The sequence below is a fragment of the Carassius auratus genome, chromosome 25, assembly GCF_003368295.1.
Source record: "Carassius auratus strain Wakin chromosome 25, ASM336829v1, whole genome shotgun sequence".
Taxonomy (NCBI): Eukaryota; Metazoa; Chordata; class Actinopteri; order Cypriniformes; family Cyprinidae; genus Carassius; species Carassius auratus.
Window position 1 is genome coordinate 9,403,448 of NC_039267.1, and position 26,257 is coordinate 9,429,704.

A 26,257-nucleotide genomic window follows, 5' to 3' on the forward strand; every position below is an offset into this window, starting at 1 on the left:
TAGATTACATCCGTTTACTTGCGAGGAGAATGCAGCACAGCACTTTCGCCTCAGTTATCGTGGCCATTTTCATACGATCGACATTGTGAGTTTTAGACAAAGATGGGTCAAATTCAAAGCGATGAAGATGAGGAAGTGGAACTAGCAGACATCCAGCCTCTTTATACCAAATTCATGACGGTGTGCCCAAGCGGAGCCCTGCATCTTCACGAATTCCGCAAGATCTTCGGAGTTCAGAGCACATCAGAAGATGAGGCTTTGTACATGGAAACCCTCTTCAAATCGTTTGACACAAACAGGGTGAGTGTGAGAGTTGAAAAGGTTAACTATTTTTACATGCCTAATTAAAAAAAAAATTTAAAATGGAAGTTTCTCATTTCCTTTGAAATTGAGTGCTGATTGCAAAGTAGCAATTTCTATGCATAATCTGTGATCATTTGCACATGAGATCAGATGGAAATCATTTGTGTCTATTTGCAGGATAATGTTATAGACTTTATGGAATTTGTAGCAGCAGTCCACCTGGTTCTGAGAGGAAAACTGGAGGACAGACTGAAATGGTCTTTTAAAGTCTATGACAGAGATGACAGCGGAAAGTTGGACAGACAAGAAGTCAAACGTGTTATAAAGGTAAGAGTGCTCTGGAGTCCCGTTCTCATCTTTTTTATTTCCTCCTCTAATGGGTTTCTCGCTTTTTACTTCTAGGTAATTTGCCAATTAAGAAAAACACTTAAGACATCTGCGACAGGATTTTCGAACTTTTGGATGAAAACAATGATGGTAAGCGCTTCTTTTCCCTTTCTCAAATAAACCGTTAAAGACTAAAACAGGTGATATCTTGGGGTAAACAGCTATTAAACAACACATTCATAACAGCTCGATCGATAAAATTTCATTTGGACCCAAGGGCTTTCACTTTTCTAGGAAGGCATTCCACTAGATGTCGCCTGTCTATATAGGGATTTGCTTCTGTTGGAGGGCAACAGTGAGGTCAAGGGCTAATGTTGGTTGATGGGGTCTGGCTTACAGACAGCCCTTCAGTTCATCCCAAAGCTGTTTAGTGGGATTCTGGTCCGGGCTTTGTGAAAGCTATTCAAGGTCTTCTACAGCAAACTCAGTATATTTCTTACCTTTCTTAGTGGCATTGTATACATGAAGATTGGTCGTTACTTCAACTAAAGGGCTTTTGGTCATATAATGTATCCAACAGCAAAGCGCGGAAAATGGATTGACCATTTCGATTGTTGCATATCAATCAAATGACCTTTAACCATGTTATCTTCAACTATGGGTATATGCATTTTAATGGTTATAATATTAGATACTCTTTTGGACACTGATAGACAAAGTAAATAAACATATGGGTGTGTCAGAGGGATATTTACTTTCTAAAATTCCACAGGACCACGCCAATAAGTAAACAGCCTTATATAATAATCCCATGTGTGGCAGCCTAAATATGTGTAGGCTTAGACTGTTGCTAAATTAAGCCCGTTGGTGGTTAGAGAGAGGGAGAGAGAGAGAGAGAGAGAGAGAGAGAGAGAGAGAGGGGTTGGGTCGGGTTGATGTAGGAATTCATGAAAGACTCTTCCTCTTCATTTACAGGTCAAATATCCCTGTCCGAGTTCATGGAAGGGGCACAGAAAGATGCCTGGATTATGGACCTCTTAAAACTGGACACTAATGCACGAGGCTGGTTCAGGGAAAACTGGGGGAAAAAAACATGAGTTTCCAGTAAGGTCAAGGCCCATGGGGCAAAACCTGCGTGACCTTTTACAGTCCTTCAAATGTTGGGGGCTGCGAATGGGAGAGACCTGGTATGGAGGTCAGAAAATATTTGCCTTCTGTACGTGCCTCATCGTAAACACCAGTCTGCACATGTAAAAGCGGCTGATATTTTAATCTTGGTGTGGTGCTGATGCTGATATGTCATTACCCAAGAATGACATCAAAAGCATGGATCATATGTTTATAGAGGGGACTTCAATTATGATCTGCAGTCAGCTTTACTATTGAACCCGTTTATATCCTTTTCTATGTAAGAAGAATTTTTCTATTAGTATTATATATTTCACAATTATGTCATTATCAGACTATTTAGGTCTGTGCAGGCCCTGTGATATTATATTACGTAAATTCATATAATTATCAAAATTGATATTTATTTGTTTTTACAGTATTCTTACAAGTGTTGATTATTTAATACCATAAAATAAACAGTGTGTCTATATTATTTATTTATGTTCATACATCTGTAATTTTAGTATTTAAAATAATGCATTTTGATGTAAAAACATGAACATGTTTCCCCCCACAATTATGCTATAATTAGATTATGTTCATATATTCATATTTATTATGATACCTTTATTATCATAATAATGTAGAATTAATTAAAAGTTTATAACATAATACAGTATAAATATTAATATTGTTCAAACGAATGATTATATACAATTATTACAGTGGCAAAATTTTCATATACAATGTGTGTAATTTGTTTGTAATAACTTTTAATGCCTATGGAAGATTCTTCCTTTTTTTGTGATTTGTTTTTTAAATATTTATTATACTGTAAAGGTGCTGTGTTTTTCAATGTCAAATGTTTTCTCCTGTTCCAGTTGTACATCTCAATGTGCAGCATATAAACAATATGCAAAAAAGTGTTGTCCGGTTCTGTGATATTTTAAACAATAAGCACTTTTAAATGCAGGATCTTACACCGATTATTCCCGACAGCATGTAAGCTCATGTAGACGCCTTAAACTGTTCTTTCATCAGGTAAATGTCATAAACTGCATGCTTATTCAATCTGCACAAGTGAATGCCACAGCTTATTATACAGTGTTGTTTTAGAATCTATGTGCATGAAAAAGAGCTGCAATCAAACGATTCCACAGGAAACCCAGCCTGGAGCCAGAAGCACATTTATAATTCATGTCTGTATGAGTTCACATATGCCAAGTTTACAGGACATGTGACACACAGGCCACTCATGCATGTGCATGCATCATTTATGTACAGTAATAAACATATTTTTCTATGATTTATTGACCTGAATTGGAAGATAGATTTACTCCAGCATGGTGCCTCCCAGTATGTGATGTGTTCACAGATGGTGCTTAGCAATGAACTATTCTTAATAGTGACATAATTCAAACAGTTCAATGCTTTTTTACCCTTAAGCCTAAATAGAACTCAGCCTTTGGCCCATCCATCCATCCATCCATTTATCTATCAGAGGACTATCTATTTTTTTTCATATATATATATATATATATATATATAATATATATATATATATATATATATATATAGATAGATAGATAGATAGATAGATAGATAGATAGATAGATAGATAGATAGATAGATAGATAGATAGATAGATGAAAAAATAGATAGATCCATCCATCTATATATCTATTATAGGACTACATATATACAGTATTACAGAGTTACTCTTAATTAATATATATGACAGGAATTTTTTTTTTTTTTTTTTTTTTTTCAGAGGTGGTTTGTTGCTGTTTCTAAAAGAAATCATATAATTTTAATGGTGGTGAACTTTTGACCTGTGAATGATTTTGTGGTTCTGCGTGCCTCAAACATGCCTCAATACCTCAGTGGTCTGGCTGTGTTTTGTCCTATTTTTTTCCAGTTTTCACTTCCGCAATCTTGCGTGTGACTAAATTTAGCCTCATCACTTCAAAACAACTGTAGCTTGTTGTATCTCATTTCCTGTAAACTCACAGGGGTTTGGTAGCCCTGAAGGATTAAATGAATTTTAATCTCATTTCAAATCATTTCTGTTGCATCAACGAGTTTGAAACAGATCTGTTGTAACACATCTTTTAACAGCCTTCTGAAGCTGTTCCTGGCAGTTTATTCAAAATTAATGTGGTTCTCGGTCCTCCATAATAAGTGCATTAAAATTCTCCATGACATAGTTCTCCAGTCACCAGAAAAACACTGTGCACCAATAAAACACACTGAAAAAAATAAATAAATTAAATACAATAAAATAAACGCTGTGCAGAGACATGGAGTACAGACACTCTTAATATTCAACAAATAACCAGCAAGTGCATAAAAAATATACGTTTCACAAAATACAATGTTTAATTTGTATTTATTTGATATAAATTAAAAATTTAATTAAATTAAAATTAAATTTATGCATTTAGCAGACGCTTTTATCCCATTATTTTTATTCAAAATAATTTTTACTTGTATTTTTATATTTACATACCAGGTCATCAGGTTTATATTGTTAATACATAAAAAATTCTGTATATAATTTATGCATACATTAATTCACATTCAACGGCATCTGTACTTAGTCACATTTATATGTTTTGATATTTTGATTCGCCGCAATCGAACGTCAGGGATTTTTTCTTCCAGATTGCTCTAATGTCTTACAGTAGGTCAGCGATTGTCTGACAAGCTATGAACAGCGACTTATGAAGCAATTCAGTATTTTCTGAAGACAACATTGTGGAACTCGCTCTGTTCTGTATCCCAAAAGGCACCTTTGTGGCATTGAGAATGGATGCATCTATGTTAGTGAGGAGGAATTTCAGCTATGGAACAAAAGCAGTGGCAGCAGAAGAGCAGGGACCGAGGTCACATGATCCACCAGTGACAGAAGCGCTTCAATGTGGAACCACTATAAAACAATGTTTGTTTTTGTTCACTAGAGAAACCCTGGCAAGAAATGATCCTGCATGCATGAACACAAGTGTGTGGCTTTACTTTAGGGTCAAATTTGCTCTCAAGAGTTAGCTAGGATTGACAAAACCTTTTATTTGTAACCATATAGGAGTGTGTGTGAGTGTGTACAGTATGTGTCACTGTTGCTGGGGAGGCTGAAGCTCTAATGTGATGACAGGACAGTATGACAGCTCTAATGTAAAGTGTCAATCATTTGGGAACACACAGCAGTTTTATCAGCAGCAGTCACATTTTTTTTTTACTGTTACATATGGCATGAACCCTGCAGCGAGTGTCTTTATATTTATCTTGTTGTTTATGCTTGTGCATTTGTTTGGCTACAAGCGTGTACAAACATTCTTGCAGTCCACTGTTGTCCCTTCAGGGCCATTTGGACTATGGGAAACAAGAACTACATAACGGCCAGAGTTTACATACATAGTTACTATGTGTGAGTAGCATACTTTTTTTTTTCTTACTATATATGTAGTATGTAGTGTGTGTATATGTGCAGTGTGTAAAACAACAGAAAATGCACTTGCTGTAGTGTACTACAGTGGAAGTCTATGAGGCAAGCATTGGGAGCTAGCTTCTGTGATTTCAATGACATGCCATTGATGCCATTGACACAGCATAACTGTTTAGCCTGAAATAAGAGAAAATGGTATCAGTGATAAAAACAACACGAGCAAATGTGTGTGTGTGTGAGAGAGAGAGAGAGAGAGAGACAGTAGCTCTTTTACATCTACAGTCAATGCTGGTGGGTCTGTCAATGTGTTATTAACAGAATGTAAGGCCAGGTGGCAGGCCGTCGCTATTGTACGTTACTGGGTAGGCTCCAACAGACACGTTGCCAAAATGTAGGCCTCCGGAGAGTCAAACGAGGGAGATTTTGGATTATCTCTGTGTGAGCTGAGCTCTGTGTGAATGCAAATGGCCGGCTGCCCTTGAAAAATTTTAACTCCCACTAGCATTTGACCTTAAGACTCAATCCAAGTAATTTAGTTACTGTGTTATTGTTATAACCTCGAGTAAAAGCTATTTTGGCATATATGAAAGATATTTACTATGTAGCACAATCGCAGACTAGGTTACAAAACAGGGCCTGAAACTTTTCAAAATGTAGTTTTTTTTTGTTGTTGTTGTGTATAGGGTAGCCTATGTATGTATGTAACTAGACATACATACACACATACCAAATATATGCTTGAAAAAGGGAAAATATATGTTACAATATATTTAGCTTTATATTAAATTTAACCTAATTTGCTTTTAATCAATAGGAGACCAAATGTTGGTTTGTAATTTACAATAGACATATATTGAAGGTAACAGGGTTTGAAGGCTAGTCAAAATAAATATTGAGAAAATGGTCTTCCCACTAAATAATGTTAGTTCTTGGGAGTCACAATTTTAACACAGCAGTGTTGTTTTATAACTATTATAAATACTATTATAATATTTTTTTCATATTTTGAATTAGCATATATTTTTGTTTTCATTAATTTAGTAATTATGTTATGTGCTTTTGAAATTTTCTTTAGTTTGTTTCTTAATACATTTTAAATTAAGTAATTGTTTTAGTAATTTTAGTACTTATTTCATTTCTAGTTTATAATTCAAGTTTAAGCTTTTAATCTAATATTTTATTTTATTTGGCTGTATTTTAATCATTAAAACTTATAATAGTTATAATAGTTATCAAAACTATTATTTAAAAAAATAACAACACTGGGTAACACGTAACATTGCATAAAATCTGTTAAATGTAATATATTCAGCTGATTTCATCTAATGTATTATTGGTCATTGAAATAAGTAACTAAAGGACATTTTTACCATTAATTAAAACTTAAATTATGTTTTCGCATGCTAGGAATTGTTAGAAACAGCTGAGACGGTAAAGACATCACTATTAAAACTAGTTCTTTTTTATGCTACAGTAATTGTATGTTAGATATAGTATCAAACTTGTCTGAGAGTTCTCACAATGTAAAAGATGGCATTGTGGAGATAAAAGTCATTGAACGTATTTGTAGAACGTGCCACTTGTCATTGTTAGCAGCACAATGCCGTTCTCTTGACACAATGCAGTCAAAGCAGCATTTATGACCATGTAATTATTAGACCACTCACACATACAACTGCCCTACAAACATCACAATGTGTGGCACATTGTCAATTTCCTAGAGGTCGTGATTTTCTTTTTAGGAAGAGATGCCTAAAATCATTCCTCTTTTGGTAGGCTTTGGTTGTAAAGTCCCCACCCATATGGGGCGGCAATGTGCATTTCCTTTGAAGGCCAGCTAGAAGTTCCTCACAACTGACAGATAACAGACAAATGGCCATTCGTCCATTATGACCAATGTTCGGCGTCTTATTTATAACGGCCCCAGGGATGCCATTCTCTCCCAGTAAACTGGCCACCTCTCTTTCCAACAATAGTCCACACTGTCCTCGAGAGCCATAAATTATCTTCTAATATTAAATGCATCTGTCAGTGGACCGTCTGCATTGTGATACCCTTTCCAATACTCCATCTCACATGGGACGCCCACCTTTGAGTGATGCAGGTTATAATGTGTCCTAAAAAGGCTTGATGTTCTGAAGCCCTGGTGACAAGGCTCCTATATAAATACAGGACAGGTGAACTGGCCGCTCACTCTCTTATTTTCTACCGCTCGAGGGAGCAAGTTTTCCAGGCCTCTTGTGCAAGCTCTCCTGGGTGAGTCTACTTCAGTGGATGGTTTATTTTAAACCGTTGTTAGACTACAGCAGATAGTGTATAGAGAAGCTTAGCTTTTGGATATTTGGAATGTTAGTTCATTCGAATTTGAAAATTCTGATCCAAACCTGTATGACTTGGTGGAACAATTTTTTTTTTTATCATATTCCCTAGAAGAAATAAAGTCATACAAGTTTGGAAACTATACGAGGGTGTTGCCAGAATTTCCACTATCCTATTAATAATTGTATTACTTTATTAATTATTTGTTACATACAGTACACAGTGGAACAAATGAAATGCTTATATTTAGCATTTTTGAAAACAACTTAAAATACAGAAGTAGCGCTATAAAATATTACAAATTAAAGCTATTTATGTTCAACTCAAGATATCATATAAATAATAAAATATGTATTATTTATAGCACACAGCAAGTCTGCCGTAGGGAGGGTAGGTCTTAACTGAAGATTTCAGAAAAGCTCTTTTTAAGCACAGAAGATGAATCATTTACATTTAGCTTCAAGTGCTACGTGATTTCAACAAGCAAAGACAAGTATTTAATAGGCATGAGAAATCCTTCTGCTTTAAATGGACATGTCATGTGTTTGCACTCATGCCATTTGTGTTCAAACACCAGCTGTCTAAGCAAACATGTGCGATGAGGAAGAGACCACCGCTCTGGTGTGCGACAATGGCTCAGGCCTGGTGAAGGCCGGCTTTGCCGGGGATGATGCTCCCAGGGCTGTGTTTCCCTCCATTGTGGGCCGACCCGCCATCAGGTGAGATGACAACGTTTATTCACGTCAACTGGTGCTTAGTCTTATTTTGATCCAGTCAGTAAAGCACCTCTTACGTCACAGTACTTTAGCTTTGAACTTTGACCTGTAAAGGTAATACTCTGCTAGCATCAATCCTTGCTTCAAATGTTAATAAGCAAACATTAATTCTAGAAAAGGAGTGTTACAGTATGTAAATCAAATGCAGAATCGAAAGTCACCCTAAATGTGTAGATTGTGACTGAAAGCTTGCATTATGGTTCTTTAGGGTGTCATGGTCGGTATGGGTCAGAAAGACAGCTATGTAGGAGACGAGGCCCAGAGCAAGAGAGGCATCCTCACCCTCAAATACCCCATTGAGCATGGCATCATCACCAACTGGGATGATATGGAGAAGGTAGACCATACAATTATTTACTTTAATTGATTAAACAATGTGTGGTCACAAAATTGCATTGTCTATTGTCAGTAGTGTAGGGATCTTTGGAGCACATCTCACACTGAAGTCAAACAAAATAACTTTCCGTTGGTCAATGAGGCAAATTCACATGAACACTTGAACCCATTGCAAAATCTGTTAAAGCCTTTCACCTTCACACAAAATTCCCAATCACTTTGATTCCAGTTAAAATGAATGGATTTCTATGGAGTTACAATTGTGCCAAAAGCTCAGTTTTATGCTTTGCAAGTCATCACTCGATAAACGTTCTGCAACATCCAGATAAACAAATAGAATGTTAGGATTTTTTTCAATAATGAGTTTTCTAAAATCTTTATATGCATTATGTTTTTTTTTTTTTTATGAACTGAATGAATCCATATTGTACAATATTCAGCATTTTAAAAAGATGGTGAGAAAACTCCAAAAAAAAAACTGATATTCAGGTAAAATGAATGAATAGATTTTTTTCAATAATGAGTTTTCTTAAACCTTAAGATTAATTTATATTTCTGATCGATAAACTTGAATATATCTATAATCCTCAGGTTTCATCTTTGTTTTTTGTCAAATATTCAGAGTTTGTTTACACTAGTGCATTTTCATTTAAAAAGCATAACTATCAGTTCCACTACTCTGGCATTTTGACACTCGAAAAATAACTTTTGAATATGCTGCAAAACCTGTTTTAGTTTGAAAACTCTGGGGTTGCATTTCAGTGAAAATGGACCAAAACTGAAACTTTTGAAAATGATGGCTTGGCTGCCTACGTTTGCTCTCCATAGATATGTATAGGCAGATTCACCATTCGACCGCTCCAAGCACGTAGAGGCCATCTAAATAATAGGGAATTTACCCATATGTATCTATTGTTGTACCTGCATGAATGGTCGTGACATGTGTTTTCGAATGTGTAGTGTGGGTGGAGATTGTTTCTAAAATGCAGTGAAAACGACAGTGTTGACGAGGATCGTTTTCATTTTTAACACACCTTCTCATTCAAAGAGTTTTCTTTATTTTCATGACTATGAAAATTGTAGATTCACACTGAAGGCATCAAAACTATGAATTAACACATGTGGAATTATATACATAACAAAAAAGTGTGAAACAACTGAAAATATGTCATATTGTAGGTTCTTCAAAGTAGCCACCTTTTGCTTTGATTACAGCTTTGCACACTCTTGGCATTTCTCTTGATGAACTAGTCACCTGAAATGGTCTTCCAACAGTTTTGAAGGAGTTCCCCGAGAGATGCTTAGCACTTGTTGGCCCTTTTGCCTTCACTGTGCGGTCCAGCTCACCCCTAAACCATCTGGATTGGGTTCAGGTCCGGTGACTGTGGAGGCCAGCACCCCATCACTCTCCTTCTTGGTCAAATAGCCCTTGATGCCTTCAGTGTGACTCTACAATTTTCATAATCATGAAATAAAGAAAACTCTTTGAATGAGAAGTTGTGTCCAAACTTTTGGTCTGTACTGTATATATACATCAACATATTTAAATTTAACTTACCAAGTACGCAATGAATGTAGACATGGAAAGGAGACCTATCGGACACAAATGCAATCCCATAAATTTTTCTCGTGGAGTTTGCCAAACAATGGTAAGTGGGACCAGTGTTTCTCCATATATAATGAAAAATCCAATACTGTTTTCTCAGATCTGGCACCACACCTTCTACAATGAGCTCCGTGTGGCTCCTGAGGAACATCCCGTCCTCCTGACTGAGGCTCCTCTGAATCCCAAGGCCAACAGGGAAAAGATGACCCAGGCAAGTACTTCTGAAGACTTCAGAATCATGCCATTCATGGCGTTATGCCCATAATATTAAAATATGTTGGTTTCTATTTGTATTTCAGATCATGTTTGAGACCTTCAATGTTCCGGCTATGTACGTTGCCATCCAGGCTGTCCTCTCACTGTACGCCTCTGGCCGTACAACAGGTTAGCGTCTATTTCATTGACCATACAGTAGTTGCTCTAAACTGTGTCTGTTTGGTTTTTTGTTTTTTCATGCTTTTATGATATGCTCCAGGTATTGTGTTGGACGCTGGTGATGGTGTGACCCACAATGTTCCCGTATATGAGGGCTACGCCCTTCCACATGCCATCATGAGACTGGATTTGGCTGGCAGAGACCTGACTGACTACCTGATGAAAATCCTGACTGAGAGAGGATACTCGTTCGTCACAACTGGTAATTTACCTCACTCTCTGCAGTTTTCACTTAAATTATACTGGTTATATTTTAATGCACTCTCTTAATAGATAGTAAACTTTGTGTTAAATGTAAAATATTGATTCATTTGGACTATTTTATCCACCTTTTTCTTCCTGTAGAAATGGGCCATTCGTAATTTCTATGAGTCTGACTTCCAGTCTCATCCACCACCAGCTTTTTTAGCTGTACAAAACAGTTTGTTTTGTTGCTCGATATTGAAAATTAGTGTCTTACCATATTATTCAAATGCATTTTTAATTATGAACACACTGGTTTATAATGCAAACAGTTTTACCGTTTACTACACGTTGTTATTCTTCTCGTTATTTTCCTATAGCTGCTAATGAACCGGAAGTCTTGCCCATAGGCTTATTTCCGCGTTAAAGAAAAAGGTGGATAGTCTCGTAAGTGTTCAAGTTTCACCGTCTGTATTGAAATGTCCATTAGCTAAACAGCACCACCCTATGGTCAATGCTTGTATCTGCGGTTAATAGTGAATTGAACCAGCTGCTTTTTAATAATTAAAAAGCATTTAATAGCTTTCTAACTCGCTATTACAGCCGAGAGGGAGATTGTTCGTGACATTAAGGAGAAGTTGTGCTACGTGGCTCTTGATTTCGAGAATGAAATGGCCACCGCAGCCTCCTCCTCATCCCTGGAAAAGTCCTACGAGTTGCCCGACGGTCAAGTCATCACCATCGGTAACGAGAGGTTCCGCTGCCCCGAGACCCTCTTCCAGCCCTCGTTCATTGGTCAGTTTCTCATTTGTTCATTTCAATATATGTACATTATTCATCGCCCCCCTCCTTATACTCCTTGGTTCTGCTTTATTTCCCTAGTACAACATATTATTAGAATTTATATCACAGTTAGAATGATTTCTCATGGGAACTTCTGTATAGGATTAAAATGGCCTGTGTAGCTTAATTTAATATTAAATATTTTAGAATATAATTCTCTGGGGATATTTCCTAAAGGTTCAAATATCCCTGCAGTACTGTACATCGATCAGAATATAGAGATATTTAAAAAATCCTGTAGTTTCAGCTGCCTATGTGGCATCTGATAAAGATTATGTGATATCCAACTAAAAAGGGTAAAAATAAATCATAATTCAAAAATAATTCTTCAGGATAAAATAGTTATTTAATTTTACTTTTTTATTTTTTACATGATTCTTATTTGATTTGATTCGTTTTTTTTTTTTTTTTAAAGATGATTCTCATTGTATTTGATTAGGATAAATATACCTCCCTATAAAAATCCAATTAATATGTATAAAATAAGAAATTATTAAATTATATATAAATATTATAAATATTAAATAACTTAATAAAGAGTACCTATTTATTTTTATTATTTTATATAATTATTTTATTTTCCATTATCCTTTTATAATTAGATCTATGTTATTTTGATATAAAATAATGATTTTAAATACAAATAATTTAAGAGTAACAATTTTACTTCCTCTATTATTCCAGCTGGTAATGTGTATATATATATATATATATATATATATATATATATATATATATATATATATATATATATATATATATATATATATATTATTATTATTATTATTATTATTATTATTATTATCATTATTATTATTATTATATATTATTATGTGTGTGTGTGTTCCTGGAGCTCAAGTGGTAGAGCATTGTTGGGGGTTTGATTGCCCGGGAACACATGATATATACCTATAGGTAAAAATTGATAGCCTGAATGCACTGTAAGTCACTTTGGATAAAAGCGTCTGCCAAATGCATACATTTTAATTTAATTAAATTTTAAATGTATATATATTTATATATATATATTAGATTATTATTATTATTATTATTATTATTATTATTATTATTAGAGTAGGATTAAATCTAAAATATGAGATATGTTTAAAATAACCCAATAATTATTTATGTCTGTCTTGGTTTCTCACAAGAAACAAAAATCACTCATTATTTTGCTGGTCAACCACAAATTAATTAATTGGCATAATCATGTAGCTCTTGAGAAGTCAACATTTGTCATGTGGAGATAGCAAGAAAACATGTTCACATTCCTGTAGGCTTCTTCTTAATGATAGACAAGCTTTGAATATCCCTACATTATGCCTTGTTTTTTATCAATTATTCATGCAAGTTTCTAGCAATTTTGAAACGAGGCCTACACTGAACCACTAAGCCCACACTCAAAATATATTCTCCCGTTTGAGCCATTGCCAAGCCAACATTGCCATTGATGAAAAATTCATGTTATTAATAATTCTCAATCATTTGCACATCAGTCTATGCATAGCAGCAGAATTAAACCCACCTTCCAATGGGCACAGCGAAGCGGTCAAGCTTCCCACTGAGAAAAATTCACCCAACTGCATTTTTTGAGCTTTTTCATACATTACAGTGCACTTTTAGGAGAGGTGACATGGTGACAGATCACCTTTTGTCAGGAACTAATTAGGAGTGTTTCAGTATATGGCCAAAGGCTGAGGGGCTATTTATGGTGTACATGGTTCTTAATCTTGGCATTGTACATCAGTCACTGTTTCCTTATCCAGTGGAGTTGATAGGACAGTGGCTAACCAGAATTCTTCCCTTAATGAAATCAGAGTGATTATGTAATCTTGAATTAGCATGATACTGCATATGTAATGCTTTTAAATGGTAGTGTGTTTCATTCATCATCTAAATTGCATTGTCTGTAGGTATGGAGTCTGCTGGTATTCATGAGACCACTTACAATGGCATTATGAAGTGCGACATTGACATTCGTAAGGATCTGTATGCCAACAATGTACTGTCTGGCGGTACCACCATGTACCCTGGTATCGGTGACAGGATGCAGAAAGAGATCACAGCTCTTGCTCCCAGCACCATGAAGATCAAGGTACAGTTTTTTTTTCTTTTAGATTAACATTTTATTTTATTTTCTATCTATCTATCTATCTATCTATCTCTAGATTGCATGTAGTTCTTTTTAACCTTTTATTCATCAAATATATTAGACAGCAGAACTGTTTCAAACACTCATAATAAATCAGAATATTAGAATGATTTCTAAATGATCATGTGATAGACTGGATGTTACATGTGAGACTAAAGGCTGGAGTAATGATGCTGAAAATTCAGCTTTGCATCACAGGAATAAATTATTTTTATATATTCAAATAGAAAAATAAAAAATAAATAGAAAAATAAAATAGTATATTCAAATAGAAAAATATTATTTTAAGTTGTAATAATATTTCACAATATTACTGTTTTTTTTCTGTATTTTTTTTATCAAATAAATGCAGGCTTGGTGAGCAGAACAAACTTCTTTCAAAAACATTAAAAATAGTAATGTTTCCAAACTTTTGGTCTGTTCTGTATATATATATATATATATATATATATATATATATATATATATATATATATATATATATATATAGGACACAAAAATTATTCAGTAATCATTAGTTTAGAAAATAATGAATGAAAATAATGAATGAAAAATTAATGTTTTAATAATAATTAATATTTATTAATATATTATTATTGTTTATGCAAAGTTGTTTTGTGATTACAATAATTTTATGAAAGGTACAGATTATTATTGTCACCAATAATGGTTATGGTAAAGACTAAAAATCATTCAATTTTCCTTTTTCCATTACAGATGATTGCCCCTCCTGAGCGTAAATACTCTGTCTGGATCGGCGGCTCCATCTTGGCCTCCCTGTCCACTTTCCAGCAGATGTGGATCAGCAAAGATGAGTACGAGGAGGCCGGACCCTCTATTGTCCACAGGAAGTGCTTCTAAAACCCTCCTCTGTCATTCTCCTCTGTCCTGGACTCTCCTTCTAGCCTTTGCACCATGTCACGTCTTGTGTTTGTACTGCGGACGTTTGTTTCAAGTTCCCCTGTACAAGGATTCACATCTACAGCCACAATGAATTGTTCAATAAAGACATTTACATATTTTCAATAAATCTTTCTTTGCATTTATAAGCACTTTCTTAGACAAATTGACAATACGTTCTTCAGCTTTGAAGTTTGAGATCCTTCTTCATCAAGGCCACCGGATGGCAGACTGCTGCTGTGATATTACCATGAAACACTCTTGAGATCAGGGTACTAACTTGCTTAACAATTCATGCTAAATAAGTTGCGTCAAACCTGCTTATAACCATATTAAAATCTCATTTGATCCTCTGAACCTAGATGCCCATTTAATCTGACAATAATCCAGATTTGATCCTGCCCTTTAAGGGTTTTACTGTGATCATCAATAGCCCTAAATATATGATGATGATAAGAAAACAGGTCAGTTTAATGTAGGCCAGATGCGCAGCTGATACTTTCTTTCTGAGCAATAGAATAGTACACTGTGTCTCACAGCTGAAACCTACCAATCTAGGGCACAAATATTGAAGGTAAAGAATGCTGTTGCAGTAGCATATATTATTGAATCTGTGTGAAAAGTTTGTTTTAAAATTTTGTTTAAATGCTCTTCAAATCCCGCTAGAAGCATCCTATTACATATTATTCATCTGTAGTCTGCTTTTGAGACAAAAAATCCAGAAATTAACCATAAAATGTTTGAAACTCTGGCTCCTTAAAGGAATAGTTTAATGAGAGTTTAAACAGCTGATAAAAACAGGGTTATTAGGGTGTTAAACTTTAAAACTGTTACTTCTGGCTAAAATTTGGACTCTCATTCTGACGGCACTGATCTGTTTCTCTAAAGGGATAGTCCATCCAAAAAGATTTGGACTCTTTGACTGTGTTCTCCGGAACACAAAAGAAAATATTTTTTTAAATAAGATTTTTAATATATATTTTTTTGGTCCATAAAATAAAAGTTAATGTACAGTACACTGTAAAAATTTCTTGTTGTTTTTACAAAAACTTTTTGGCAGCTGTGGTTGCCAGAATAATTTTTTAAAAATACAGAAAACTGTAAACACATTTACGTCAAAAACTGTTAATTTTACAATATAAAGCTGTAATTTACAAACAAGAAAATGTGAATATAAACCAGTAAATTCAACAACACACAAAATTAAATCTGTTGGTAACACTTTAGAATAAGGTTCCATTAGTTAATGTTAGTTAATGTATTAATTAACATGAACAAACAATGAATAATAGATTTATTACTGTATTTATTCATCTTCGTTAATGTTAGTTAATGAAAATACAGTTATTCATTGTTAGTTCATGGTAATTCACAGTGCATTAACTAATGTTAACAAGCACAACTTTTGATTTAAATAATGCATTAGTAAATGTTGGAATTAACATGAACTAAGACTTATAAATGCTGTAGAAGGATTGTTCTTGCTTAGTTCATGTTAATTAATACATTAACTAACATTAACTAATGGAACCTTATTCTAAAGTGTTACCAATCTGTTTTGTACCTTGAAAATACTGACAACCACCATAATAATAAAGATGGTACTGTATAAGAGAAAGCCACATGAAGTATCAAAGCTCATCACAAGTAGCTTCACCACAAGCAGAAGTATATATTAACATATAGAAGGTGCACATTTATGGAAACACAAAACACCATCATGGTAACACACGTGATACTTAAATAATGCAAAAAACTTTCATTAAGCAACAGAAGATGTAACATAAAGCTCAAATGTACATAACTGATAACAAGAACTATTTAAAAACATGATTATTTAAACAAAATACTTTCAAACGTGGAGTGTCACGCAGGGAATTCTGGGAATATCAGTTTACAGTTTTAGACTGTAAATTATACATTGATTTGTTCTTTTTTTACTTCTAAAAGCTGTATAATTAACAGAATTTTACTGTACATTTACATTAAATGCTTTGTTAGATCTTTTACAGTTTTTCCCTGTATATAGTACGGGAACTTACTGTTAACCTATTATCAGTTTTTTTCCGTAGCGTTTTTTACAAAATTTTACAGTTAAAATTACACTTATTTTTTACTGTGTATAATAAGGCCAAAATAAGGCTAGACCCTAATGTTCTTAAAAATATCTTCTTCTCAGCAGAAAAAAGAAATTCATGCATGTTTGGAACGACATGGGGGGAGTGAATGGCTCCCGTCTATGTACCGTATCACCTCCAGTTTCTAATTATAACAAGGAGACCCAATTTTGTGGGTTCTGGACGATGTGTGTTGTACAGTAGGAGAGGGTTAAGAAGCCTGACTTATCACTGCCCCAATTCTGACTGATGGAGAAATCAAAGACAAATGAAGGTGGAGGCATCTAGGAGGTTACAGTGATTAATGCATCAAGACAACAAGAGAAAGAGAGAGAAATAGAGAGAAGGAGGGGAAGAAAAAATAACAAGAGAATAGGCTCAGATCCATTATGAAATCTATTCATGCTTATTAGAATCTTATTTCGCTGCCCCTTTATTTCGCACACAATGCAGCGCATTCATTACTGGTGAAGAACATTGCAATCTTCTAGTGTTTGGCTCAGGTTCGGAAGTGCTGCTCAATAGCCCACCGTGTATGATTACTGATACAGACCAAACTTTCTGATTGTATGTATTGATTAAATGCAAGTGTTTGCTAATTAATCCCTTCCTACACAGCATTGGATCTGTCACGCTGAGAGGAGGCAGATATCAGTCCTGCCACTTTAGATTTTCAGCTCCTACATATTATACACTTCTTGCAGTACATTATAACTATCTATTATGTGTTGTACAATCTATCTATCTATCTATCTATCTATCTATCTATCTATCTATCTATCTATCTATCTATCTATCTATCTATCTATCTATCTATCTATCTATCTAACTAACTATCTATCTATCTATCTGTCTGTCTGTCTGTCTGTGTATCTGTCTGTCTGTCTGTCTGTCTGTCTGTCTATCTATCTATCTATCTATCTATCTATCTATCTATCTATCTATCTGTCTGTCTGTCTGTCTGTGTATCTGTCTGTCTGTCTTTCTGTCTGTCTGTCTGTGTATCTGTCTGTCTGTCTGTCTGTCTATCTATCTATCTATCTATCTATCTATCTATCTATCTATCTATCTATCTATCTAAATGTCTGTCTGTTTGTCTGTGTATCTGTCTGTCTGTCTGTCTTTCTGTCTATCTATCTATCTATCTATCTATCTATCTATCTATATGTCTGTCTGTCTGTCTGTCTGTCTGTGTATCTGTCTGTCTGTCTGTCTTTCTGTCTATCTGTTGTCTGTCTATTTATAATACTTTTTAGTTTATCAGAGTCATCCTTCAGGATAGGGAGTGTGCAAAAATGACTTTAACAGAGTTGGGGACTGCAATGGTGTCAGAAGAGATATGTAAAACGATCATCTATTGTCTATTTTAGGTACATTACTAAAATATTTACATGAACGATCCTGAAATAATAATTTTAAAACAACCGTCTAATTTATTCAAATGTCTTTTTTTAAACTCGTAAATGCTAAAGCCCCAGTTGAAACGCTGTCCCATCCCAGGTGCGCTCGGGGACTGTGGCCCCGCCTGCATTAGTAAACCCCTCTAGTGCTAGATCCACTGGTCAGAAGAGCCTCTGAATCCAGCGCTAACACTCTCTGCCTCCTCTTGCGTGCGTGTGCTGCGCGCTCGGGTCGATGTTGCGCATTTAACACTGTCCACATGCGGAATACACAGTCCTCTTCCCCCGTAGAAGTGCTAAAGGGCTCACTCCCATCTCAAATCGGACTACTCGACAAACGCCAGCGATTCTACGGAGATTTATATTCCCTTGGACAAAGGATAAAGAACCAAAGAAAGGGAAAAGTGCGCTGAATGCTGTAAGTACGCACCTTTGTTTTCTCTCCACTACGCGTCCGCTTGTCCCTGCAGTTTTCTCATGACCGAATGCAGTTTTCATTATAGGTTTATTGACTTTAGAGGTAAAGATGAGGAACTTCTAAGTTTGTATCGTCGGACAGAATCCATATTTGACGAGCTGTGATGCTGGAGATGTGAGGCTGGTGACGGACAGTCTTACGGCAACTTCTGGATCTCAGACAGTATTGACGGATCCAGTGCGTTTGTCATGCTGTGCTGCTTCAATAGTCAACGCAGGGGGTGTACAGAATCTGAAAAAGATGTTTAGACTTAAAGATTCATTTGCACTTAAAAAAAATCAATGATTTTCTTCTGTGAGATCGATCATTAAAAGGCTGGTTTAATTATCTCTGCATTATGGGGAAGCACAAATGATCCCCAAAGTTGAGAGACCTTTATATACATTATACACAAAAAGGAGAGAGGAGAAAACCTCTTGACAAAAACATGTGTGATGTGAAGCCTATCTAATCAGTAACATTTGTTGAGAAAGATTAATTTGATAACATCAGATCATTTAAGGTGACAAAGTTTTTAGAGCTATGAAGAAGGCTAAGACGCAGATTGGTCAAACTGAAAACATTTTTAAACAGTTGATTTCACTATAGAGGCACATATATAGCCTATGTGATAGCTAAAATGTAAAGTCATGGATAATTATGAAGATGTTTATTTTGCAACATTGACCATCTGACCGTATATTATCTCTTAAAATATGGCTATTAAATAACTATGAAACACTGAATTGATATTAATATAAAATAGACTAAAAAATATATTTTCTTTTTTGTTTTGCTTCTTTGGAAAAAAAGACGGGCAGCTATGAAACATAAGATGAGGTCAGATATACAGCGTTGCCATTGGCAACGGTCATTATTGAGAAATATAAGAGGACTGAACCACCAAGAATCAATTCTTTCAAAGAGCCAACTGAATTATAGCAACTGAGCGTTATACAATACACCGAAATTAATGTTTTTAATTATACATTTTACATGTAGATATTGGCAAAGCAGCCAAGCTTTAGCTGATTTATCAGTTTAGCCATTAGATCAGTCTTTAATTAACACAGATAAACACATTTTGAAGAAGAATATTGATTCAAAGTGATATCAAAATCCAAAGGACTGGTCTTTAACTAATGGAGATAATAAACACATACGCAGAAAGACTAGTAATGCAAAATGGAAAGCAGACTTTAGTGGTTATTTTTCTCTATGTACTTGGAAACACCCTGTTTATTAAAGGAAACAAACCCCCCAAAAATGGTGTTTGTAAAATTCAAAGCTTAAGTGTCTCCAGCATCCCTTGGGAACTTAAAATCCTCCAGGAGATATGACAATAATTGATGTGCCTCTTAAAAGAGTTTTTAGGTCAGCATTATTCAGACACGCCACATTATGCGCAGATTCAGGTTTTCTCCCATCCACTGCTTGGGTACTGCTGGTCTCTTGGGCTTTCCAACCTGCGGCTCCATAGCAACGGGAAAAAAAGACCGATTCCACTAGTGACACTTCTCAGGGCCGCCAGAGCCACAATCCATTGTATCTTCCTTGATAAGTATCAGGAGACTTTAAAAGACATCTTCCCCTAACTCAACCACTCAGCCTCCAATGCTTTATCAGTAAGTTCAGCGATTCTTCCAGTTTCAAAATGTTCCCTAAATTTTGATGTTTTTATATGAAACCGAATCGCATGCAAAAAAAAATTCTCTTTGGTTATCTTCAGAAGCTGTATAGCAAAGGCTAAGTTTAGGACTACAGGAGATGTCAGAAGACAGGAAATCCACCTCAGCTTTCAAGTTGATGTACACTGACTGCTCCGTTCAGCAAATTCTGCCTTTGCTGCTGCCATCTCAGCCTACCGTACTTCAGCAACATGTCAAGATCCTCTCAAGGGCCCTAATAAATACATCAAAGCTCTCTTTTCATTTCTGTGGCATTCAGTGGGGGCTTTTGACCAACGTGCCATATTCAAAACACAATGAGTTTGATTGCTGTTGTGATTGAGCATAAAAGATTCCAGGCAGATTGCCTCCAGAAAACGGTAATTAGAAGACAAACAACATTATCAGTATTGTAAGGCATCTTCAGCACGCCGGTCAAGGGTTCTGCTTAGAACAAATAGGAACTGCAGCTGTGCAGCTGTGAGGCTGTGCGGCTGTGGTGATCTATCCATTATGGGGATGTTGTTGGAAGCTCTCTGTTATCCTGTGTCCCACTGAGATAAGAAGCAGAGAGGAGGATTTTAGCAGACTGGATTTGCAGCCACACACTGTCCACTTCAGGCTTCTAAGCGATTTACGTACAGAAGCAGGCCGAATGATTCCAGGACTCCGTCTGTGACGGTTTGTCTGGTTTATAGCAGCTGCAGTGTTGGAGAGTTACTAACTAAAAGTAGCAGACATATAAGTGTTCAAGCACAAGCTACTCTTTCTGCGTCTGTGCTGTGGGAATTATCAAATATACCCACCCAAACAGTTCTCCCTCACTATCTCGCACTGTGTGCAGCATTTGGAAGTCCCATTTATTCTAGTGAATCAGTTCATTTTAAATGGTCCCTTCTCCAGCTCTTTCTCTGTGGCTTTTGAAAGTCTGAGTCATTCTAGTGAAGCGGTTCGTCCTAAATGGTCCTTTTCACAAATGTGACCCAGGAGCACAAAACCAGACATAAGTCGCATGGGTATATTTGTAGCAATAGCCAACAATACATTGTATGGGTCAAAATGATACATTTTTCTTTTACGGCAAAAATATAAGTAAAGATCATGTTCCATGGCGATATTTTGGAAGTTTCTTACCGTAAATCGTATTTTTTATTCATAGTGCTACTAAAAAGTTACCAGTTGTAAGTGAGCTTTTAGTATCGCATTAGTGTCTCATCAAACTTGCAGGTGCAAAGAAACCTCAAAGTTTGGCAAAATATCAATTAAACAAATGAACGGAGGATCAGAAACGGGGCACTTAGCCTACATTTGCCGTAATGAAGAAGGTGATAATTGAGAGCGCTTGCACATAGGTGAGTAGACACTAGAATCGGGCTCTTCCATTGATCTACTGTATATATAATGATAATATAAGTTCTCCATTACAAGATCAGCGGGCACTTCAGTCATGTGTAAATGTTTATATTGGTTAAAGTATGTATTGCTGAAGAGAGATTGCAAGTTTATAACCTTCGGAGGTACACAGAACAATCAAAGCGAATAAGCAATACTTACATACAATGTAGGAAGACTGTCAATAGGAAAACAAAGCTAAATAAGAGTGTTTGGGTTTTATTTATATAAATGTACCTCATCCAATTGAACACTATACCTTAATCTATAGTGAACCCCTCATTGTTTTATGCCTCTTATTAAATCATTAATGGTCAAAGTTTTATTTATAAAACATTTTGTGTGTATTTAGTACAGTAATATCCAAATGCAGAGCATAACATTATATAGCCCTATTAAACAGATCAGAGAATTTGAGATTATTAAAATTGCTTAAGTAGCTTTAGTGCTATTTTTGTGTTTATCTGCTTCAGAGGACAATTAGATTGGAACATGGCAAACTACAGCTGAGTAGCCGTTTACCAAATGAATGGACATAAGTGCATTTCATTAAGATCTGATGGCTTCATTATTATATTATATGCTCTTCAGTCAAGGACCGTCATGTACTCGACAACACGTGGAGTGAAGGAATCAATAAATGGAGCCCTTAAATTGATTTAATTTTCCCTGGAGAGTGAGCGGCTGAACGGACGGATGAATAAAAAGATGAGAACCTCTCGGAGAAACAATATACTGCCATTGTTTGTACTCTACTGATTCGGTGTAAAGCAGCGGCGGTCCTCCGGGGGCCAATAATTGTTCCCCGTATTGACTTGCGGATTCTTTGATGAGCTCAGACTGACTGTAGCCCATGGGAGGGGTTAGATGACATGTTGTGATAGAACATGGCCTTGGTTCTCATTTATTTTTCATCAGCTTCACCTCGCTTGTTCATAACGCTGGTGTTCAGACAGCTCCAGAACTGCTTTGCTGTGATTCTACTAGTCTCGCACCAATGTATATATTTGAACCCCAGTCTTACCCTACTTTACAGCTGTGTGGTGAAGCCGTGAAGTCACCAGGGGTAAGGCAAGCGGACACAGATCCAGGCCAGCCTGTCCCCCTTTCGCCCTCCCTCTCTTTTCACCTCTGTATGCCACTTTCCCTCTCTGTCTATCTCTCCGTCTCACTCGCTCGCTCTTGTACTCTCTTGCTCCTCTGAGTCCCACAGCTCTGTTTCTCTCCTGTCTTCTCTGCGGTTTACTCATTGGCCCAGATGAAACCCACACTTTAGTTACCCTTCTCCTTCCAGACAGCTCACAGAAGCAAGTGTCACTTCTATTGCTCTTTCAAATATGGCATCTAATGGCTGTGGATAGGAATGATATTGCACACCATTCGGTTTATTGAGGAGAGCTGTCCTATTTCTTTTCTAAGCGATTGGACTTAGGACTGTCGCCTGGCGGATGATAAAATGGGCAAGAAATCCCTTTGAAGGAGGAAGCCGAGCCATATTTGCAAACCAGTATTTTAGATACTTACAAATTTGTTAAGGAGCTATTTATATGTGAAATAATCCTTTTAGTTTTGTTGTTGAACCTAGTGTATTTAGACTGATTCAGTAATGATAAATATACTTTGACTTTAATTTACACTCATTTACACTACTGTTCAGAAGTTTGGGGTTAGTATGATTATTTTGATGTTTCTCAAAGAAGTCTCTAATGCTCAACTAGGGTTTCTTTCTTTTTCATTATATATATCATATATATATATATATATATATATATATATATATTGTCACGGGAGGAGCACAAGACAGACACAGTGGGCGTGGCGTCAGGCCTCGGAGAGGCTTTTATTAACAGAAATCATAAAACAAAGGGAATAAAAGTGGCCAAAGGGGGAAAGTGTCCAAAATAACAGGGAATCTGGTGTCCTCGTCGTGCTGCGGGATTTGTGTAGGTCGGGCAGTGTTCATCGAGGAAGGGTCCAGGTAAGGGGCGGAGTCCGGCGGCCGCACGCGCTCCCCTCCTTGGTCCAGGGCGCGAGGGGCGGCGGCTTCATCTAGCGGCCACATCTCTCTCGTCGGCCGCGGCGCTGGTAGGGGATGGACGGCCCGGCATCCTGGCCCGTCGGCCGTGTATACGGGTGCGGTTCCCTTCCGGATCGCGGGTCCGGCAGCTCACGTCTTGGTGGCGCGGGAGTCCCTCAACGCACCCTTCCTGGACCCACGAGGACACCAGTGTGCATGCACGGGGAAGAGACCGGTCTCCTGAGGAGAGGCGCGTTGGGCTTTTAAACAGCGGCGGTAATGAGGCTCCACTTCCTTCAGGTGTGCCCCATCACACGCCGCCAGCCCTGACTCGTCCAGCGCCCCTCCTCTCACACACCCACTCCAGTCGGGAGCCTGGTGAAGGGCGGTGATTTAGGACGGGGTGCCGGTGACAATCAGGGAGGAGGCAGCTGACTCGTCACATTCCCCCTCCCAAGCGACATCCCCGTCCCCAGGGCGCCACCCACACGGGAGTGCTACCATCCTCAACCAGGCTCCAAACGGTCGGAGTGGGCGGGGCTTCCTCTCCGGGCGGTCCTCCCTCTCGCAGCGCACCAGAACAGGGACAGAGAAACCGGGTTTTAGTGACAGCCTCAACCAACCACCGGGCAAAATGACAATGGAAAAGTCACTTACCCCTTGTGTGGCTGGGAGGCTGTCCCCAGTTTTCCTCCGTCCCAGTCTGGGTTCTCACGAACGTTTGCAAGCGAGAGGGAGTGACGTCACCAGACGTTTCCCAACTGCGCTGTCTAGGCTCCGCCTGCCCGCATTCTCCACCAGTGTCACGGGAGGAGCACAAGACAGACACAGTGGGCGTGGCGTCAGGCCTCGGAGAGGCTTTTATTAACAGAAATCATAAAACAAAGGGAATAAAAGTGGCCAAAGGGGGAAAGTGTCCAAAATAACAGGGAATCTGGTGTCCTCGTCGTGCTGCGGGATTTGTGTAGGTCGGGCAGTGTTCATCGAGGAAGGGTCCAGGTAAGGGGCGGAGTCCGGCGGCCGCACGCGCTCCCCTCCTTGGTCCAGGGCGCGAGGGGCGGCGGCTTCATCTAGCGGCCACATCTCTCTCGTCGGCCGCGGCGCTGGTAGGGGATGGACGGCCCGGCATCCTGGCCCGTCGGCCGTGTATACGGGTGCGGTTCCCTTCCGGATCGCGGGTCCGGCAGCTCACGTCTTGGTGGCGCGGGAGTCCCTCAACGCACCCTTCCTGGACCCACGAGGACACCAGTGTGCATGCACGGGGAAGAGACCGGTCTCCTGAGGAGAGGCGCGTTGGGCTTTTAAACAGCGGCGGTAATGAGGCTCCACTTCCTTCAGGTGTGCCCCATCACACGCCGCCAGCCCTGACTCGTCCAGCGCCCCTCCTCTCACACACCCACTCCAGTCGGGAGCCTGGTGAAGGGCGGTGATTTAGGACGGGGTGCCGGTGACAATCAGGGAGGAGGCAGCTGACTCGTCACAATATATATATATATATATATATATATTTTTTTTTTTTTTTTTTTTTTTTTTTCTTGTTTTGCAACAAACCTTCAGAAGCTTTTGTGTTAATAATAATAATAAATAAAGTTTTTGTTTTTCATAGAGTTTGTTGCTGTTAATTATATGAGAAATATACTTAATCTGGAAATTAGATGAGGTAGTAAAATAAAACATGCATATGAGTTGATGTTCTCTTGATTTGTGTTTACGTGAAAGTGCAATCATTCTGGCAAAATTTAAAAATAAATTTCCCAAATGACAATAATCATAATTTTTTGAGCAAAATAATTGCGATTCTCAGTTTTACCATTGTCATTCAGTCCTATATTGTGAAATATTTTAATAATTTTAAATAACCAATTTCTATGTTAATGTTTTCAGGCATAATTTATTCCTGTTATGGCGAAGCTGAATTTTCAGCATCATTACTCCAGCCTTAAGTATCACATTATTCTTCAAAAATCATTCTAATATACTGATTTGGTGCTCAAATATATGTTATTTTAATACAGACTTGAGCATGGACTCTTTTGATCAGAAATCACCTGTAACATCCTAGCAGTGCTGTAGAAACCATCTTGGCAAGTGTCCTTGCATTATAATGGTGAGTTTTGCATGCGCAAGCACTAAAATCTAGTTACTGCTATACTTTTCTGTTTTTGTTTTGTTAAGATGGCATTTGGGTTTAAGAATTTCTATATTGCAAAAAATAAATAAATAAACCTGAGAGCTTTTGATGCAACTTTCACAGCACTTTTTGATGAGAAGTAAATTGGTTATGAAATATTAATGGTTGTGCATGGCTTAAAGAATGGTACAGTATTAGACGCCTCTCTTATGAAAACAAACACTGTTTATGGGAAGGTTCAGCTCTCGGAGAGTTGTCAGTTCCTGGTACTGTCCATGTTTCTGAAACAGCAAGTTCGACTGCCCTCAGGCAGGCTTTTGGAAGAGAGCAACCCAGTGTTCACT

At 37.3% G+C, this 26,257-nt stretch overlaps 3 protein-coding genes across 4 annotated transcripts in view; all 3 read left to right on the forward strand.

Annotated features, from left to right (window-relative positions):
- The first annotated feature begins 62 nt into the window (after positions 1 to 62).
- Positions 63 to 705, forward strand: LOC113042835 (guanylyl cyclase-activating protein 2-like). Its single transcript, XM_026201830.1, has 2 exons — positions 63 to 300; positions 481 to 705. Exons 1-2 carry the CDS (start codon positions 103 to 105, stop codon positions 703 to 705), a joined length of 423 nt encoding a protein of 140 aa, XP_026057615.1. The 5' UTR covers positions 63 to 102.
- Positions 706 to 7,302: 6,597 nt separating this feature from the next.
- Positions 7,303 to 14,862, forward strand: LOC113043728 (actin, alpha cardiac muscle 1-like). Its single transcript, XM_026203289.1, has 9 exons — positions 7,303 to 7,438; positions 8,079 to 8,220; positions 8,486 to 8,614; positions 10,320 to 10,430; positions 10,519 to 10,603; positions 10,695 to 10,856; positions 11,441 to 11,632; positions 13,594 to 13,775; positions 14,550 to 14,862. Exons 3-9 carry the CDS (start codon positions 8,492 to 8,494, stop codon positions 14,691 to 14,693), a joined length of 999 nt encoding a protein of 332 aa, XP_026059074.1. The 5' UTR covers positions 7,303 to 7,438; positions 8,079 to 8,220; positions 8,486 to 8,491; the 3' UTR covers positions 14,694 to 14,862.
- A 3,545-nt stretch (positions 14,863 to 18,407) lies between these two features.
- The window catches only part of LOC113043686 (SH3 and multiple ankyrin repeat domains protein 2-like), a 91,856-nt gene continuing 84,006 nt past the window's right edge, over positions 18,408 to 26,257 (forward strand). For both annotated transcript variants that reach the window (XM_026203202.1, XM_026203204.1), the window contains exon 1: positions 18,408 to 18,667. The gene's annotated coding sequence lies outside the window, so the exon portion shown is untranslated. The remainder of the gene's footprint in view (positions 18,668 to 26,257) is intronic.

Excerpts from the sequence above, each read along its gene's own strand:
- LOC113043728 (XM_026203289.1), top strand. The coding sequence starts at position 8,492 with ATGGTCGGTATGGGTCAGAAAGACAGCTATGTAGGAGACGAGGCCCAG. Across the intron at positions 8,615-10,319 it reads ACTGGGATGATATGGAGAAG|ATCTGGCACCACACCTTCTA; the intron begins GTAGACCATACA and ends CTGTTTTCTCAG. Across the intron at positions 10,857-11,440 it reads ATACTCGTTCGTCACAACTG|CCGAGAGGGAGATTGTTCGT; the intron begins GTAATTTACCTC and ends TCGCTATTACAG.
- LOC113042835 (XM_026201830.1), top strand. The coding sequence starts at position 103 with ATGGGTCAAATTCAAAGCGATGAAGATGAGGAAGTGGAACTAGCAGAC. Across the intron at positions 301-480 it reads AATCGTTTGACACAAACAGG|GATAATGTTATAGACTTTAT; the intron begins GTGAGTGTGAGA and ends GTCTATTTGCAG.